General features: G+C 44.1%; 1 protein-coding gene across 3 annotated transcripts in view; it reads left to right on the top strand.

Moving 5' to 3' along the window:
- Positions 1-17,864, top strand: part of LOC114591580 (hyaluronidase-4-like) — a 37,139-nt gene extending 19,275 nt beyond the window's left edge. For all 3 annotated transcript variants that reach the window (XM_028718762.2, XM_077924786.1, XM_028718763.2), the window contains 3 exons: positions 12,139-13,147; positions 15,559-15,648; positions 16,820-17,864. In XM_028718762.2, coding sequence (XP_028574595.2) covers positions 12,139-13,147; positions 15,559-15,648; positions 16,820-17,212 — 1,492 coding nt within the window. In that variant the 3' untranslated portion in view covers positions 17,213-17,864. The remainder of the gene's footprint in view (positions 1-12,138; positions 13,148-15,558; positions 15,649-16,819) is intronic.
- Positions 17,865-20,197: the final 2,333 nt, after the last annotated feature.

Here is a 20,197-nt window from a genome sequence, read left to right as displayed (position 1 = left end):
ACCTGTGGCCCTCTAGGTTGTATTCCAAAGGTGGTTATTGGACTCAAGCTCCCATCATCCCTGACCACTAGTCATGCTGGCTGGGGCTGATGGGAGCTGGAGTCTTGCCAATGCAGGTTCCCCATCCCTGTTTTAAACAGAGAAAACTGCTAATGACAAAACAGACAAGGCTATAGTGACACAGCAAAGCGAGGCCACCATTTGCCCTGTTGTTGTTGTTTAGTCGTTTAGTTGTGTCCGACTCTTCGTGACCCCATGGACCAGAGCATGCCAGGCACTTCTGTCTTCCACTGTCTCCCGCAGTTTGGTCAGACTCATGTTTGTAGCTTCGAGAACACTGTCCAACCATCTCATCCTCTGTCGTCCCCTTCTCCTTGTGCCCTCCATCTTTCCCAACATCAGGGTCTTTTCCAGGGAGTCTTCTCTTCTCATGAGGTGGCCAAAGTACTGGAGCCTCAGCTTCACAATCTGTCCTTCCAGCTTCACAATCTGTCCTTCTGTCCTTTTGAATTATGGTGCTGGAGGAGACTCTTGAGCACTCAGGGCTAATTTCCTTAAGAATGGATGCGTTTGATCTTCTTGCAGTCCATGGGACTCTCAAGAGTCTCCTCCAGCACCATAATTCAAAAGCATCAATTCTTCGGCGATCAGCCTTTTTTATGGTCCAGCTCTCACTTCCATACATCACTACTGGGAAAACCATGGCTTTAACTATACGGACCTTTGTTGGCAAGGTGATGTCTCTGCTTTTTAAGATGCTATCTAGGTTTGCCATCGCCTTTCTCCCAAGGAGCAGGCGTCTTTTAATTTCGTGGCTGCTGTCACCATCTGCAGTGATCATGGAGCCCAAGAAAGTAAGATCTCTCACTGCCTCCATTTCTTCCCCTTCTATTTGCCAGGAGGTGATGTTATTTTAACAAATCTTAAATCCTTACTCACGGGTTTGCTGTTTCAGACTGGTATTTTTGGAAGAAAGGTCAGCGCTCATCCGTGACAGCCGCGCGGCTTCGCCTCCGCAGAAAGAGCGATGAACTCACAGCACCGCTCCCCCTCCTTCACTCCGGAGCCCCTTACGGGGTTCCTTCCGCGAATTTGGGGTCGCTCCAGGTGCCCGCCGAGTCCCACGGCCACGGACTCACTCTGTCCGTGGTTTGTCTTGATGGGTTGCCGCTGCGCCGTAGCGAAACAACCCTTTTCTGCGGTGCCCCTCTTCAGAGCTCGAAGAGGTCCGCCATCACGGTTTCGCGCCGCCTCCGGAAGTTTAAGATTTAAGATTTGTTAAAATAATTTGAAGAAATTTGGCTGAAACCGGGAGACGAGAAAGAGGAAGTCCGTCTTCCGGCACTGCTTACAAGATCAAAGCAGACGGTTCAAAGAGCGGAAAGCGCTGTGAACAGGGAAGCTTTAAGGCTTTAAAGTGGGACTTTCGTGCACATTTGAATTCTATCTTTAAAGAAAAAATACAGTCTAAAACTGACTTGGAGCGGTCCCCCAAGGGGCGAGGGAAGACTCTAACCCCAAATCTTCGGGTGGCCGGGCGAAGTTGCTTAACTGCGGAACTGTTACAAACTTCCAGATACTTTTGTAACTGAAGTGCAACTTTTGAGCTTACTTAGTTCGAGTGGATACAATTGTAGGCACCTTGTTGGAACTTTGTTAAATGTTTTAAAGAGCTCTGCAGGACTTTTTTCTTAGTGTTTTGGAACTAACTTGTTTTTAAAATTGACTTTAAAAATGGAACAAAAGGGACTTTAATGGCGGAAAAGTTACCTTCTTCTTACTAAATTTTGGTGGCACTCCCCCTAGAGGATATTGGGATAACAAAGGCCTGGGAAAAGCCTTTTTGTTTACCTTCTCTCACCAGACTGTTTTTAAATTTGGGCTTGTCTTTCCCATGGGATTACAACATATGACCTTGAACATTGACTGATGAGTGGCACAGGAAAGACAAGAGCAGCCAAAGCTAAGGAAGCTAAGGAAAAAGAAAAAGCGAAAAAGCAGGCACAGCTTTTGCAAACAACTTTAACTCAGGGACGCAGACTATCAGTTCCTGCTGTGCTTGCAACACAAAAAGTAGAAAGTGAAAAGCCTGAAAAATCTGAAGAGGAAGATATGGCATCAGGAGGATCAGAGGCAGTACTGAAACAAGTTTTGGAACAATTGTCAGCATTAAATCAAAAAATTGATAACCAATCAACAAAAATTGACCAAGCTACATCCTCGATCCAGAAATTGACAGATCAGGTTTCCCAACACACCCAAGCAATTGAAAAATTGCAAGGAGCAACGGAAGAGAATCACAAATTGGCAGGGGAAGCCGTTCAAATTGCAACATCAGCTAAAAAAGAGGTTGAGGAAGTTAAAGCAGAAGTCAAGCCTCTGCACAAACAGATAGGGGACCAACAAACCTACCTTTCTTTGGTGGAACTGAAAAATCGCGAGACTAACCTCAGGCTTAGGGCGATCCCAGAAATCGAACAAGAAGATTTGATTGGATTTTTGACAACAGAGTTTTCAAAGTTCTGGGGCTTAAAAGAAGAAAGTGATTTCAAAATAGTATCGGCTTTTCGACTGGGAAGATTGGTAAGAAAAGACAGATCTAGAGACTGCTTAATAGCTTTGAGATCAAGAGAAGAGAGAGACAAAATATTAGGCCTACACTTCAAAAACTCAATTGAGATACAAGAGAAAAGGGTGGAAATCTACCGAGATATCCCCAAACAGTTACTGGATCTGAGAGCCACCTATTCAGAATTGGCCAAGCTGTTGAGACTCAACACAATTCCTTATAGGTGGGAGTTTCCACAAGGACTATCATTTACTTACAAACAGAAGAAGGTTAAAATAAGATCGCCAGAGGACCTACAAAAGTTCCAGCACGACCACGGAGAAGATCTCCAAAAAGAAGCAGCAGCCCATTGGCCTATACTTAAACCAGGACCCACTCTGCCAGCAGGCGGAGGGACGCCTATACCCTCGGAACCAGAGGAAAAAGAAGACACACCGCTCTAGGTGTAACAGAATAGTTCAGGATGTCTCTGCAGCTACTTAGTTGGAATATAAATGGCGGAAATTCCCCGGAGAAAAGAAGGAGGCTATTTCACATATTGAAGAAAGAACAATTGGATATTATTTGTTTGCAAGAAACTCATGTGACCAGGCTCCACAGGAAAGTTTTGGTTAACAAAAGACTAGGCCAAGAGTTTATTTCCTCAGACAAGGTAAAGAAAAGAGGAGTGGTGATCTACGCTAAGGAGAGCCTGACACCTAAATTTTTATTTAAAGATGAACATGGAAGAATTTTGGCAATTGAAATTCAGACCCAAGGAGAAAAAATATTGATACTAGGAATTTATGCTCCAAATGATGGGAAATCAGAATTTTTCAAGAAGCTGCACGAGACTTTGCTGGACTATCTGGACTACGCTAACATCATAATGATGGGAGATATGAATGGAGTGGTGTCTACACATATGGATAAGTCTTACAACCAAAATCTAACATCAGACGGCAGACTGCCTAAAACTTTTTTTGAAATGACTGACAATCTGGATTTGATAGATATATGGAGGACAAAGAACCCCCTAGGTAAAGAAGGAACTTTCTTCTCTGAGGCCCACCTGTCCTGGTCAAGGATCGACCAAATCTGGATCTCCAGGGGGCTGGCACCCAAGACCAAAAAGGTGGAAATCTGCCCAAAAACATGCTCCGACCACAACGCCTTGAAAATAGAACTCAGACTAACTCAATCCGGTTCCTTCAGATGGAGAATGAATGACACACTATTAAGAGATCAAGAGATTGTGAAAAAGGCCCAAAAAACACTAAAGGACTATTTTGAGATAAACCTGAACACTACAGTAGAAAAAAGAACGATCTGGGACGCAAGCAAAGCCGTTATGAGGGGGTTTCTGATACAACAGAATACAATCAAGAAGAAGCTCTGGAATGGAAAGAAAGATAAAATATTGGAGAAAATACATCAAGGAGAAAAAAAATTGAGAACCAAACCAAAGTCAAAGGAGCTGCTGAGAGAAATTAAATTCCATCAAGCAGAATATTCAAAATTGATTAACCAGGAGATTGAATGGAAAATAAAACAGATGAAGCAAAGATCCTTTGAATCAGCAAATAAATGTGGAAAGCTGCTAGCCTGGCAGCTGAAAAAAAGACAAAAGTTAAATACGATAACAAATCTAGAGATTGAAGGAAGGATGGTACAGAAACCAGAAGAAATCAGGAAGTGCTTCCACAGATATTTCAAAGAACTTTATGCACAGGGGCCTCAGAAAGAATCTGAGATAGATCAATTTTTAAAGACAAATGGACTATCAAAGATAACTCAAGATAAAAGATCAATCTTGAACTCTACAATAACTACTCAGGAAATTGAAGGTGCCATTCAGAACATGCAACTAGGCAAATCTCCAGGCCCGGATGGGCTCACCTCCAAATACTATAAAACTTTGAAAGACTACTTAATACAACCTTTGCTGGAGGTATGCAACCAGATCTTGGATGGGAAGAGGGCACCAGAAACGTGGAAAGAAGCCTTCATCACATTGATACCTAAGACAGAATCTGAAAAGACTCAGCTCAAGAACTACCGTCCCATCTCACTCCTGAATGTGGATTACAAAATATTTGCAGACATTTTGGCAAGTAGACTTAAAAAAGTTTTAAATGAAGTAATTCACAAAGACCAAGCAGGCTTTCTCCCTGGTAGACATTTATATGAGAATACCAGGAACATCATTGATATTTTGGAACTCTTACAAACTAACAGAAACACAAGGGCGGTGTTAATCTTTATTGATGCGGAGAAAGCATTTGACAATATATCTTGGATGTTTATGAAGAAAAACTTGGAAGGGATGGGAGTGGGGCGGGGGTTTGAAAATGGGTTACGAGCAATTTACTCAGAGCAAAAGGCTAAATTAATAGTGAACAATGTGGTGACGGAGGAGTTCAAAATTGAAAAAGGGACACGACAAGGGTGCCCTCTATCCCCTCTTTTATTCATTTCAGTCCTGGAGGTGCTATTGAATATGATAAGGAAGGACCGGCTGGTACAAGGGATAGAGGTCGGAGTGAAACAATTCAAATTGAAAGCTTTTGCAGATGATCTAGTTTTGACATTGCAGGAGCCAGAATCCAGTACAAAAAGAGTTCTTGAACTTATATCTGAGTTTGGTCGGGTGGCGGGATTTAAGTTGAACAAACAAAAAACCAAGGTTTTGACCAAGAATTTGACACTTACAGAAACAGAGGGGTTTCAGAGAGAAACAGAACTAAATGTGGTAAAAAAAGTGAAATACCTAGGGATCTATTTGTCTTCCAAAAATTTGAATTTATTTAAGGATAACTATGAAAAATGTTGGTTGGAAGTTAAAAAGGATTTAGAAATCTGGTCAAGATTGAAACTTTCCTTGTTGGGAAGGATTGCAGCAATAAAAATGAATGTATTGCCGAAAATGTTATTTTTGTTTCAAACCCTACAGATCGTGGACAGAGTGGAATGTTTTGGAAAATGGCAGAAGGATATATCTAGGTTTGTCTGGCAGGGCAAAAAGCCCCGAATAAAGTATAAAATATTAACTGATTCAAAAGAAAGAGGGGGGTTTGCCCTGCCGGATTTGAGGTTGTACTACGAAGCTGCAGCCTTCTGCTGGCTGAAAGATTGGTTTTTGCTAGAAAACACCGATGTCCTAGATCTGGAAGGTTTTGATAATGCTTTTGGCTGGCATGCATACCTATGGTATGACAAGGTTAAAGTTCACAAATTGTTTAAAAGCCATATTGTCAGAAAAGCAATTTTTGCAGTCTGGACGAAATACAAAGACTTATTAGAGAGTAAAACACCGAGGTGGCTATCACCGGTGGAGGCCAAGGCTCGAAAAAGACCCAATATGGAGGCCTACTGGCCGAAATATTGGGAATTAACTGAAAAAATTGGAGACAGTTGGAAGTTGCAGAGCCAGGACAAACTAAAAAACAAGGTGCGAGATTGGTTACATTATGCTCAAATTCAAGAGGTTTTTAAAATGGATAAAAAAGTTGGTTTCCAGGAGGAGAAATCGAAACTAGAGACAGAATTGTTAGAACCAAAGACCAGGATTTTATCTAGAATGTATAACTTGCTGCTTATGTGGAACACACAGGACGAGATAGTTAAATCTGCTATGATAAAATGGGCACAGGATGTTGGACATAATATTATGTTTGAAGACTGGGAAAGGTTATGGAACACCGGAATGAAATTCACGGCATGTAGTGCCTTGAAGGAAAACATTATGAAAATGATATACCGGTGGTACATGACCCCAGTCAAGCTAGCTAAGATACATCACCTGTCTGACAACAAATGTTGGAAGTGTAAGGAAGCAGAGGGGACTTTCTTCCATCTCTGGTGGACCTGCCCAAAAGTGAAGGCCTTCTGGGAAATGATTTATAATGAATTGAAAAAGGTATTTAGGTATACCTTTCCCAAGAAACCAGAGGCCTTCCTGCTGGGCATGGTGGACCAGAAAATGTCAAAGAAAGACAGAACTTTGTTTATGTATGCTAGCACAGCAGCAAGAATACTCATTGCAAAGAGCTGGAAGACACAAGATTTGCCCACGCTGGAGGAATGGCAGACACAGTTGATGGACTATATGGAGATAGCTGAACTGACCGGCAGAATCCGAGATCTGGATAAAGAAACAATTGAGGAGGACTGGAAAAAATTTAAAGATTATTTGCAAAAATATTACAAGCTGTATGAATCTTAAGACAGTGCATGATAAGGAAATGTTATGCTTTAGCAATTATGGTTAAGTAAATTGTAAAATAAGTGACAAAAGAGAAAAGGAGACAATTTGAATCGAACATGTTATGTTTATTTTAAAGGTATTGAAATTGAGATATAATATATTGAATTTGGGTACATAACATTTGAAAGTTACAATAAGGTACGAAACAAGGTAACAAAATGCTGACATTGTTAATTTAAAGAATGCAGAACCGGAAGGGGTGGGGAAGTCCAAGTTGTTTTTTGTTTGTTTTTGTTGTTAAAAAAAAAAAAGGAAAAATTTGTTTCTTGCAATCATTTTATTTGTTTGTAACTTGTAAAACTATGGAAAGAAACGCAATAAAAAATTTATATATATAAAAAAAAAAAATTTGCCAGGAGGTGATGGGCCCAGTGGCCATGATCTTCGTTTTTTTGATGTTGAGCTTCAGACCATATTTTGCGCTCTTCTCTTTCACCCTCATTAAAAGGTTCTTTAATTCCTCCTCACTTTCTGCCATCAAGGTTGTGTCATCTGCATATCTGAAATTGTTGATATTTCTTCCGGCAATCTTAATTCCGGTTTGGGATTCATCCAGCCCAGCCTTTCGCATGATGAATTCTGCATATAAGTTAAATAAGCAGGGAGACAATATACAGCCTTGCCATACTCCTTTCGCAATTTTGAACCAATCAGTTGTTCCATATCCAGTTCTAACTGTAGCTTCTTGTCCCACATAGAGATTTCTCAGGAGACAGATGAGGTGATCAGGCACTCCCATTTCTTTAAGAACTTGCCATAGTTTGCTGTGGTCGACACAGTCAAAGGCTTTTGCATAGTCAATGAAGCAAAAGTAGATGTCTTTCTCGAACTCTCTAGCTTTCTCCATAATCCAGTGCATGTTTGCAATTTGGTCTCTGGTTCCTCTGCCTCTTCTAAATCCAGCTTGCATTTCTGGGAGTTCTCGGTCCATATACTGCTTGAGCCTTCCTTGTAGAATTTAAAGCATAGCCTTGCTAGCGTGTGAAATGAGTGCAATTGTGCGGTAGTTGGAGCATTCTTTGGCACTGCCCTTCTTTGGAATTGGGATGTAGACTGATCTTCTCCAATCCTCTGGCCACTGCTGAGTTTTCCAAATTTGCTGGCATATTGAGTGTAGCACCTTAACAGCATCATCTTTTAAAATTTTAAGTAGTTCAGCTGGAATATCATCACTTCCACTGGTCTTGTTATTTGCAGTGCTTTCTAAGGCCCATTTGACTTCACTCTCCAGGATGTCTGGCTCAAGGTCAGCAACCACACTACCTGGGGTGTACGAGCCATCCATATCTTTCTGGTATAATTCCTCTGTGTATTCTTGCCACCTCTTCTTGATGTCTTCTGCTTCTGTTAGGTCCTTACCACTTTTGTCCTTTATTATGGTAATCTTTGTACGAAATGTTCCTTTCATATCTCCAATTTTCTTGAACAGATCTCTGGTTCTTCCCATTCTGTTGTTTTCCTCTATTTCTTTGCATTGCTCGTTTAAGAAGGCCTTCTTGTCTCTCCTTGCTATTTTTTGGAAATCTGCATTCAATTTCCTGTATCTTTCACTATCTCCCTCGCATTTTGCTTGCCTTCTCTCCTCTGCTATTTGTAAGGCCTCGTTGGACAGCCACTTTGCTTTCTTGCATTTCCTTTTCATTGGGATGGTTTTCGTTGCTGCCTCCTGTATAATGTTGCGAGCCTCCATCCATAGTTCTTCAGGCACTCTGTCCACCAAATCTAAATCCTTAAACCTGTTCCTCACTTCCACTGTGTATTCATAAGGGATTTGACTTAGATTGTATCCTACCGGCCCAGTGGTTTTTACTACTTTCTTCAGTTTAAGCTTGAATTTTGCTATAAGAAGCTGATGATCTGAGCCACAGTCAGCTCCAGGTCTTGTTTTTGCTGACTGTATAGAGCTTCTCCATCTTTGGCTGCAGAGAATATAATCAATCTGATTTCAATGCTGCCCATCTGGTGATGTCCATGTGTAGAGTCGTCTCTTGTGTTGTTGGAAAAGCGTGTTTGTGATGACCAGCTTGTTCTCTTGGCAGAACTCTATTAGCCTTTGCCCTGCTTCGTTTTGAACTCCAAGGCCAAACTTGCCAGTTGTTCCTTTTATCTCTTGACTCCCTACTTTAGCATTCCAATCCCCTATAATGAGAAAAACATCCTTCTTTGGTGTCAATTCTATAAGGTGTTGTAAGTCTTCATAGAATTGGTCAATTTCAGTTTCTTCAGCACCAGTGGTTGGTGCATAAACTTGGATTACTGTGATGTTAAAAGGTCTGCCTTGGATTCGTATCAAGATCATTTTTGAGATTGCATCCCAATACAGCTTTTGCCACTCTTTTGTTGACTATGAGGGCCACTCCATTTCTTTTACGGGATTCTTGCCCACAGTAGTAGATATGATAGTCATCCGAACTGAATTCGCCCATTCCCGTCCATTTTAGTTCACTGATGCCCAGGATGTCAATATTTATTATTGCCATCTCATTTTTGACCACATCCAACTTACCCAGGTTCATGGTTCTTACATTCCAGGTTCCTATGCAATATTTTTCTTTACAGCATTGGACTTTCCTTTTGCTTCCATGCATATCCGCAACTGAGCGTCCTTTCGGCTTTGGCCCAGCCGCTTCATCAGCTCTGAATCTACTTGTACTTGTCCTCCGCTCTTCCCCAGTAGCATGTTGGACGCCTTCCGACCTGAGGGGCTCATCTTCCAGCGTCATAACTTTTATATGCCTGTTGTCTTTGTCCATGGAGTTTTCTTGGCAGGGATACTGGAGTGGCTTGCCAGTTCCTGCTCCAGGTGGATCACGTTTGGTCAAAACTCTCCACTATGACCTGTCCATCTTGGGTGGCCCTGCACGGCATAGCTCATAGCTTCTCCGAGTTATTCAAGGTCCTTCGCCACGGCAAGGCAGTCATCCATGAAGGGGACCATTTACCCTTCACTGGGATAAATAGCACTGGGAGCAGATTTGTGACCCTGGAGCCGGATGGCCTCTAAGGAGTAGCAGCAGCAACAGCTCTCCTTCCCTCCCTCATGTATGCTGCAAATTGAATTACTCTGCAAATTAGCTTGAGGGAAACCTCTTGCAGCCGAGGCAATTAACAAAAAGGCAGCTTTCCTTTCAGACCTGATTTGGAGAGAATGGAGCCCTTAAAAAGCCACCACGCACCCATTGTCCGGAGCTTGCCACCGGTTGTCCTTTTCCTACCCAGTCTGCTTTTGACCCCTGACCCTGGGATGTCAGACAAAAAACAAGGGAAGGGGCAAGGTTTCATTTGTGCTTTTTGCAGCTGGAGTCTTCAGAGGCTCTGTGATGCTCACAAGCCAAAGTAAGAACTTTCTGACGACAAGAGCTGTTTGACAGTGGAACAGACTCCCACAAGAGGTGGTCAGGCTCTCCTTCCTTGGAGGTTTGCATTCACTGCCTTCCAGCTCTACAGTTCTATGATTGTAACGTGGCTGTCGGATAAAAACATTTATGATGAAGAAGGCTTTACATATATAGCACTAGTTAGTGAGGCAGGAGGCAGAGTGGCCAACAGTAGGCTGAGCAAACTCATTCTAATTTTGCCCCATCCCAGTGTGGTGTAGTGGTTAAGAGCAGTGGACTCGTAATCTGGGGAACCGGGTTTGCATCTCCGCTCCTCCACATGCAGCTGCTGGGTGACCTTGGGCCAGTCACACTTCTCTGAAGTCTCTCAGCCCCACTCACTTCACAGAGTGTTTGTTGTGGGGGAGGAAGGGAAAGGAGATTGTTAGCCGCTTTGAGACTCCTTCGGGTAGTGATAAAGTGGGATATCAAATCCAAACTCTTCATCTTCTGTCTGGGTTCTAAGAGCAAGGAGGTTGCTGGCAGCCAGTGTCAACCACTAGACTGTTTGCAAATAAGGAGGCAGGCAGGCAGGCAGTGGCTAAGTGTGGTGGGGCAGTGCCTCACTTGCCCTAACGGATCAGCCTTGGGATGACTGGGGAGCAGTCACACTCTGTGCAGTGTTAGAAACTCAGTTGCGCCAAATGGCACCTTAAACTTAGGTTGTGGTTGTCTGTTTGCCAGGGGGTTGGACTCTATATGACCCTCCCAATGCTACAGTTCTATGATTCTGTGATCTCAACTACTTTGCTTGACAGTAGCTTGCTCTTACAACAGTTCATTTGTCCCAGTATGCAAGAAGGAGAAAGACACACACAGGGGAAATGGAAATAGTATTAACTGTGAGCTAAGGCAGAAGTTTTTAAACTGTGATCCGAGTTCCATTTGGGTGACTTGTGGAAAGGCTGCAACGCAGTCAAATATATCTGCACTCAGCCCTGCACTGACTTTCCTTGATGGGATGATGGAGGACTAAGATGCCCAGCAAAGGGTTCATGGTTCACACAGAAGAACAGGATGCTTGTCTTTGGCTGCACACAAGTTAGCTGGCTTGATGGAGATGCCAATTGCCAACCTGGTGTCCAGAAATCTCCACGTAGATTTCTGCAATTGGGCCTGCAATTGTGGGGGAATTAAACACCTGGGGCCTTTGACCCTTTAATCACTTTGCTTTCCCCAAAAACTATCCAAGACACGCTCTTTTAAAGTTTAAACAACGTATAACTTTTACTTAATGTACTTGCAACTTGCAAACTAAAATATACAACACAGGTAGGTGTTAACTTACATTGCTAATACATTGGTACATATGCTTCAGGTTACATACGCTTCAGGTTACATATGCTTCAGGTTACAGACTCTGCTAACCCAGAAATAGTGCTTCAGGTTAAGAACTTTGCTTCAGGATGAGAACAGAAATTGTGCTTCAGTGGTGCGGCGGCAGCAGGAGGCCCCATTAGCTAAAGTGGTGCTTTAGGTTAAGAACAGTTTCAGGTTAAGAATGGACCTCCGGAACGAATTAAGTACTTAACCTGAGGTACCACTGTACATCTTACATATCTAAGATAAATACTGTTGCTGACTAAACTCTGAGATAGTCAGCAGCACAGCAGTTCAGCTGCTCTCACATGAAAGACTAACTGCCATAACTGTACCAACTGAAATAACTGCCTCGGGGTGTGTGACAGTACAGATTTCTATAGCCCTTGTGAGCATTAACCCATTTACTTAGCATTTTGGGTGCTTCCATCCCACAAATTGGACCCGTGGCAGTAGCAGTAGCAAAATGCGCCTGGGGATTTCCAAACATTGCTGCACGGGGAAACTGATTTGTCAGCTGTTAACCGAAGTTCCAGATTGGAATACGGTTGGGTTTGTTTTACAACACCTGGCCAGTAAGCACCATGCTCATGTAACTCTTGACGGGCCTTTTGTCTTTCCTGCAGCATTGCATGCGACGCAGCACCCTCGTGCTCAGCCGGGCCACCCACGTGGGCGTCCACACCCTTGAGGCTGTGCCAACCCTTCAGCCGCCATGCCCTCCTGCTGCTCCTGCTCTTGTTCCCAGACCTTCCTGTGGCGTCTCCCAACCTGAAGCCATCCTTGCCTCCCATTGTCAAGGAGAGCCCCTTTCTGGTGGCCTGGAATGCGCCAACCGCCCGGTGCTCGGCTGCCTACGGGGTGCCCCTCCGCTTGGACTCCTACAGCATCCTGGCGAATGCCCAGGAAGCCTTTGTGGGCGACAACGTCACAATCTTCTACTACGACCAGCTGGGCTTGTATCCCTACTACTTGAACACAACGGTGCTGCCCACTGCCGTCAACGGCGGCTGCCCTCAGAACGCCAGCCTGACAAGGCACTTGGAGCAGATGGAGAGCGACCTGACGGCAGCCATGCCCTCCAGCTCCTTTGCGGGCCTCTCTGTGATAGACTGGGAGAACTGGAGACCCCAGTGGGTGAGGAACTGGGACAAGAAAAACGTCTATCGGAACATGTCTGTCCAGCTCGTCAGGCAAAAGAATCGCCATTTGTCGGACGCCCAGGCCGAAGTGCAGGCTAAGTGGGAATTTGAGACGGCCGCCCAGGAATTCATGTCTAAGACCCTGCAGCTGGCCCGCTCTCTCCGCCCCCAGGGCTGGTGGGGCTACTACCTCTTCCCAGAGTGCTACAACTACCACTATTTGGATAGTTTTGAGAACTTCACAGGGCACTGCCCTCCGCTGGAAGTGCAGCGCAACAACGAGCTGATCTGGCTCTGGGAGAACAGCAAAGCCCTCTACCCTTCCATCTACATGGAGGAGGCGCTGAGGACCTCTCCGCAAGGGAAGAAGTTTGTGTGGGCCAAAGTGGGGGAAGCCCTGAGAGTGGCGGAGCTGCCTTCTGTTCAACACTCCCTTCCTGTCTTTGCGTATGCCAGGCCGTTCTACACCTACACGCTGAAGGAGTTGTCTCAGGTGAGATACTTGCCCTCTTCCCCTCCTTGCTCCTAAACTGCACAAGTGTGTGTGTGTGTGTGTGTGTGTGTGTGTAGTGTCCATGCTTTGAGGCCCAGTAGATTTACTGCTCGGCGAGGTTGTGAACACGTCTGAGTCTTCGTTAGAGCTCTTGATCAATGGTAGCCAGTGAAGGAAGGAGCCTTGTGGCAAAGAAGAATGGAAAAGAGATAAGCTGTTAGCTTATCTCAGGACTGTGTGAGTTGCCACCAACTTCACTTCTGGCCATGGTGATGCAACCAAATAGAAGGTGAGAGGGCTATTGGAAGAGACCTATTTTGTTTGGATTAAAGCCCAATATTTATTGCAAACATTTCAATGCCCTCTTCATCTAAAGTGACTCCACGATGAATGGCATCCTTTTTTTTTAAATGTAACTATTACAAGAGGTTGGAAGAGATGACACTTCCAATATTCATACACACACACACACACACACACTTCCTTCAGCATGTGAACATCCCTTCTCAACATACGCTATTAAATCTGATACACATGGCACTAATGTTGAACATTTAATACCTGCACTCAGATTTCACACCACTTTACTGGCCATGTTTGCCGTGGTTTTCTTCCCCTCAAACTACGTGCCAATTAAGTGCGTCTGCGTGAGCAATTCTCAAATATTTTGGGCCCTGTGGCAGGAGTAGAGATCCATTAGGAATCTTGATTTTCTATGGTGGTGTAATACTCAGTCATAAAAATGCTTAAAATGTGTGTGTGTGTGTGTGTGTGCGTGCGCGCGCTGTGTTGGGAAATGTTATTCCATCTCTCTTCAGGACTGGAAATTTTACTGTTTCACAAAAACCGCTTCTGTTACACAGAAAGTGAAATGGATTAGGTTTATGGTTTGACAATAAACTTACTCCTACTCATGCTCCATAAACACACACACACACACACACACACACACACACACACACACACACACCAGTCTTCCCTTACACTGTGCAGTGTCATTTGCAACAAGTGAGACTGATATTCCTGTCTAGCCATTTGAGCATCAGCAGTGGCCGTATTGGGCTGTATACAATGGTGCCATTCTGCTCATGCAACAGGCTTCTGTTTGCTCAATCAAACTTCCTTCTCCTTTCCTCTGCAGCCCCCATGCACCCTCAAAATCCACCCAAAGGACCTTCCAGAGCATATTTGGGGGGGGGGGCATGTGCAGGGAGAGGATAGGATGTCCTATTGCGTTGAGCAGAGTCCCATTATTGCAGCACTGGACACAATCCACAGCTTGGGTGTTTGTTCTTGACTACAGCAGGAATAGAGGATATCCAAACTGCGAGCGAATATCAGATTCCTGGTGGTCTTTGCTTTTAATTCGAAAGGAGATGGGATCTGGAAGTTGCCAGCAACTCGCTTATCCATGGGGGCAGTACCAAAGAGAAGGCAGCAGTGGAATGTGGTGCCCTTGCTAAAGCTTTAGTGAATAGCTGGGAATTGCTACCAATACTCTTGGCCATTCTTTTCCAGCCCTTGCTGCCTGTACTGACCACTTCTGAAAAACATGCATTAGAGGGCTTGATTTCATACAAGTAGTGTGTGAATTGCCGTTAAGTTTGTAGCCCTCAAACTTACTGGGGACGCGGGTGGCGCTGTGGGTTAAACCACAGAGCCTAGGACTTGCCAATCAGAAGGTCGGCGGTTCGAATCCCCGCGGCAGGGTGAGCTCCCGTTGCTCGGTCCCTGCTCCTGCCAACCTAGCAGTTCGAAAGCACGTCAAAAGTGCAAGTAGATAAATAGGTACCACTCCGGCGGGAAGGTAAACAGCGTTTCCGTGCGCTGCTCTGGTTCGCCAGAAGTGGCTTAGTCATGCTGGCCACATGATCCGGAAGCTATATGCCGGCTCCCTAGGCCAATAAAGCGAGATGAGCACCACAACCCCAGAGTTGGTCACGACTGGACCTAATGGTCAGGGGTCCCTTTACCTTTACCTTGTAACCCTCATGGTTGAACAAAGAGAAATACTGGTAAATGTCGTGAAGCAGGGTGGTTAACTTGGACCTGGGCCCTCCAGAACTTATTGGATTACAACTCTCATTGTACTGACCACTGGCCATGCAGGCTGGAGTTGAAGTCCAACAATATCTAGAAGGCTTTGTCCCAAAGCTTCAGAAACAAGAAGTCAAACTGAAAGAAACCCAGATTTGTAACTGTGTTTATTCAGTTCACCATCATGATTTATAAACTCATGTAGAAGCTTTCTTTCTTTATAAGCCAACTGACTCAGATCTTTGTATGTATGGGGAACGGTTCTATGAGAAACGTTATACCAAATATATTCTGGTGCTTGACGTCCACCAGAAACGGCTTAGGTGTTTACCGTAAACTTGCAAATTAATGTGTGCTGTTTTCTGTTGTTCTAGACAGACTTGGTGTACACCATTGGGCAGGCTGCAGCCATGGGGGCTCACGGCATTGTACTCTGGGGAGACGCAGAGTATTCTCGCAACCGGGTAATTTTAATAGCAGCCCTTGAGGCTGCTTTTCTTACTCATTCTTTTCTTTCATCTCTCTTGTTTATTGTTCAGCATCGGGTTGATGGGCAAAGGGAGGAAGCAGAGGTTCCACTTTGTATGCTGGCTACTTAAAAGACTAGCAGAGAGTACCATGGGGTATTTAAAACGTTCTAACTTCACACACTGCTGCTTATTCTGAAATGTTGAGCTTGTCAGTCTTCTATATGCACATCTGCAGATGCACAAATTCCTTGCATGTTAAAAAAAAAATGTCAGGGAGGAGGTTTCTAGACTAGTCTTTTCCTTGACATCCTAGTTCCTGATATGCAAGGGGTATTTAAAAAACAACAACCCTCTCCCTACAGTCTGAAATGCTGCACCCCTGATACAGATTTGCCACTGTCATCAGAACTTTTGGCCTAGGCGTTGGTATGCAGCCAGTGTTCAGGTGCTATATTTAAGTTACAGAATGAACTACAAAACCTCTCCTGTCACAGACCCTCCCATGTGATGCTAAGGGAATAATTTTAAGGCAGAATCAACCGCTTTGCAAGGATTTTGTGGCCTTGGTCATGTATACCTGAAGGATCATCTCCACCCCCCATTGTTCAGCCTGGACATTGAGATCCAGCGCTGAGGGCCTTCTGGCGGTTCCCTCATTGCCAGAAGTGAGGTTACAGGGAGCTAGGCAGAGGGCCTTCTCGGTAGTGGCACCTGCCCTGTGGAATGCCCTCCCATCAGATGTAATGGAAATAAGCAACTATCCTACTTTTAAAAGACATCTGAAGGCAGCCCTGTTTAGGGAAGTTTTTAATATTTAATGCTGTATTGTTTTTAATATTCGATTGGGAGCCGCCCAGAGTGGCTGGGGAAACTCAGGCAGATGGGCGGGGTATAAATAATAAATAATAAATAATAATAATAATAATAATAATAATAATTATTATTATTATTATTATTATTATTATTATTATTATTATTATTATTATATTCAATTCCACAGGACCCCAGCCTCAGTTAGGACATTTTAAGCACTAGTCAAATAGGAATAAACAAGTCCCCAATACAATTAAATTCCAGTATTTTCTAATAGATTTATTTAGTTTTGCATCACAGACTTTCTGGCATTTATAGCTATTAACTCTTGTAATAACTGTTTCCCTCACAGACCAACTGCTTAAAGATTCAGGACTACCTGAATAGCACCTTAGGCCCTTATATTGTCAACGTGACCACGGCGACCAAACTTTGCAGCCAGAAGATCTGCAACAGCCATGGCCGCTGTGTTCGCCGATGGATGGACTCGGACAGCTACTTGCACCTCAGCCCTGACACCTTCCAGATCCAAACAATAGCAGAGGGCAACCAAACCAGAGTGCTGGTGAGGGGGCAATTGAGACGTTGGCAGGAGGACAAAATGAGAGAAGAGTTTGTGTGTCATTGTTACCAGGGCTGGAATGGAGAGCGCTGCTCTGCCCGGGGGCGGGGCTTCTGGCTGCGGACAAGTGATTGGTTAATTCTTGGGGTGCTCCTGTCCACACTGTGGGGGTGTTGTTTGTGAGCCATTTGGACCAGTTGTGATACATGTGGATTTTTTGTGTGAAGCCCACAGGGGTGAAGTGAATCCCACGACCCTCTGCATAGTGGTGAGAAGGGAAGACCAAGACAAGCATGGTGTTTGGTGACAAAGGTGTTGTGAAGTGATCTGTGGCTCCCACTGATGTTCCTTCTCCTTGTTGTGTTTCTCTGGAAAAGTGAGCACATATGGATTTTACCCTCCAACAACTTCCATGACCTATGCAGGATTCTATTCTTCCAATACACTGAAGATTTTCTTTTAAAGTTTTGTAACTCTCTTCACCAGCATAGCTGCAGCTTTAATATTCAGCAGTGCATATTTTCCTAAACTGTGACAAGAACAGTAGTTTTCTAATTGTTTTTTTTAAAAAGCAAAAGTTAATTCAGTCAGGATCTGATATTTATAACAGTTAAATAATGGCACAGTCATCTTTAACAGAACTGTACTGTATTTAAGCAAATTATTTATGCAAAAGAAACATTTCCTACTTGAACCAGATAGGAGTCCTCCAAATGTGATTGGTACTGTTTAACTGATGTGTGTCTGTCTGTCTGTTTGTAAACGTCAAGCTACCTCTCTTATTAAGCGGGGGCAAGATGAAAAAAACTTTCTAAATTAAATATTTTTCATGTGACACAGATTGACCTAGCATTTCAATATTGTCACCTACTGAAAGCCATAACCACCAAGATCAGTGGCTCTCAGACGTCCCCCTTACCACAAACTCATGGACCGTGTAGAAATAGGGTGCATGGAGGTTCTTGACAGACCATAAGAGTAGTCTTTGTTTTCCAACTGCGATGGATGCGCCTGTTTTTCTGAGCGAAGTTCTGTAGTCTCAGGTGTCATGTTTGTCAGCTGTAACCTCAGGTCAAAAGCCTTAATCTCAGTTGCCACAAAGAATAAATCAATTGCAGAGCCAAATAGATACTCTAAACTGTTTGACAACCTGAATGGAGTTTGTGGAGCACCAGATGAGAAACTATGATCTCGGCTGGGGTGGGCCACCTGCAGACCTAGCCTAATTCCAAAGGCCTTCTGCAAGAGAACGAGGATAGACTCCTGGTAACAGCGATCTACTTCTCCGGCAGCCAGCTGAGCAGGGAGAAAGGAAGGGTGGAAGAAAAGAAGTGGTTCTTCTCCCCTGCTGGCCTCAGCCCTGGCCACAGCTGCCCTGCTTCCCTGAACAATTACCTGTAAGAGAATGCAGCCCTCAATAGCAAATGTTCCCCATCTTTCCCTTAGGGATAGGGATCATGTAGTCCAGAAACATTTGCAGGGCCACAGCTCTCATGATCCATGGTCATTCACTATGCTGGCTGGGGCTGATGAGAATTGTAGCTCATCAACATCTGTAGCAGAGTTTTCAGGAGCTGCTGCCACCGCCATCGCATGGTGTTGACTCAAATCTAGAGTCACAGGAGGCACATAGCTCTAATGTTGCAGGAGAAGCACAGACACAGCTCCCTTCAGCAGGTCCTCTCCTGGTTTTATCAATTCTCCCCCTGCCCAGGCCAAGCCATTTTTGTCTGTGCTATGCAGCAGGGATGGGAACAGGAACAAACAAAGGGTCATGAAAAGGAGGAGTGAGTCGAAGGATCGTTGCTGCCACCACCTTATCCTTTCCTCCTGGGCTGCTGCTACATATAGAAAAAGAGGTGGGGGGGGGCAGTAAGATGCTCCCCCAAGCATCAGCCGCAAGATTGGTCTAGATCAGAAAGTGGAACCTTGTGGCCCTCCAGATGATTAAAAGTTGCAACTTAGATTTACACAATATTTAATCATCCATTTAAGCCATGATGGGAGAATAGTAACACATGAAAGATGGCCTGGGAAGTGCTGAGATAGCAAGCATTCATGTTCATCCCATCACTAGCGCTTCAGTTTACTTTATTCTTGGTTCGTTATACGCCATGTAATTTTCAGTATTCATTCAGACAACGTTGAAGTAGTTCCTCCGCCTACCTTAACAAGTCAATCTTTTCTGTCCTATGCTTATGAGATCAAAAAACAAAGGATTAGAGAGGAGGTCCAAGCCTAGCTTCCACTTTTAACAGGCATGGGAAGGGGAGGGGCTTACCACACCTTTTGATCACAATTGCCAGGGAAAGTCAGGTGTTTATTTTCCAACACAAGGCCAAAAAGGCATGTTCATTTCCTTGCTGGCACTGATATACAAACATCATCAAATGAATTATTCTTCCACTTCCTGGATTTTGCAAGAATACATTGGCAAAAGCTGGGAAAGTGGTGGTGGGACCCATTACAAGGCTGGCATTCTGGGACATGATGGTGTGCGAGTGTAAAACCTGGTCAGAATACAGAAGTTGTGTTTATCCCTGCATTAGAAGACAGCAGACTCCTCACCCCCCCCATCCCCCTAGAGAGCATCTGTCCCCTGTAATCATGAAAAATGGTTCCAGGGCCTTATAAACCAAGGATAACCAATTTATGTAATCTAAGGGGCAACATTATTTTCCACAAGATGGAATTGAAATTTGTTATGAGTCCAGGCTGTCTCGTGGATAAAGTCTTCAAGTAACTAGGTCATTACCTACAAGACCCAAAAAGACTGAGAATGGAAGGTTTTGCTAAATACCAATAGGATCAAGATGAAAACATCTGGTGTGTGTGTTGCTTAAAAAAAACAAAAACAGGCAACCTACCTGTGTCTTCATTAAGTTTCAGAAGCCTCCTTTGCCCAGTCTGTGCTTACAAATAAGTTTGAAGTCCATTCATTTGCAAAGCCACCTTACCTCCTTCCAGTGCTCCAGCTGAACTGATTGACATTCAGTTACCTTCAAAAGCAAGCTAAGCAGCACCAAAATCTACCCAGTAGGCAATGATTGCTATCTCCTTTTAAGCACCGAGAGACCCCAGGAGAGAGACTGAGAAAGGGTGGCAATCCCAAATGGAAAACAGAAGCTTCCATAGCTGTGTTGACAGGCAGGAATTCAGCATGTTTCG

Source organism: Podarcis muralis, chromosome 2 (assembly GCF_964188315.1).
Source record: "Podarcis muralis chromosome 2, rPodMur119.hap1.1, whole genome shotgun sequence".
In the NCBI taxonomy this organism is placed as follows: domain Eukaryota; kingdom Metazoa; phylum Chordata; class Lepidosauria; order Squamata; family Lacertidae; genus Podarcis; species Podarcis muralis.
Note: the sequence above shows the minus strand (reverse complement) of the source record. Positions and strands in the feature narration are given on the sequence as shown.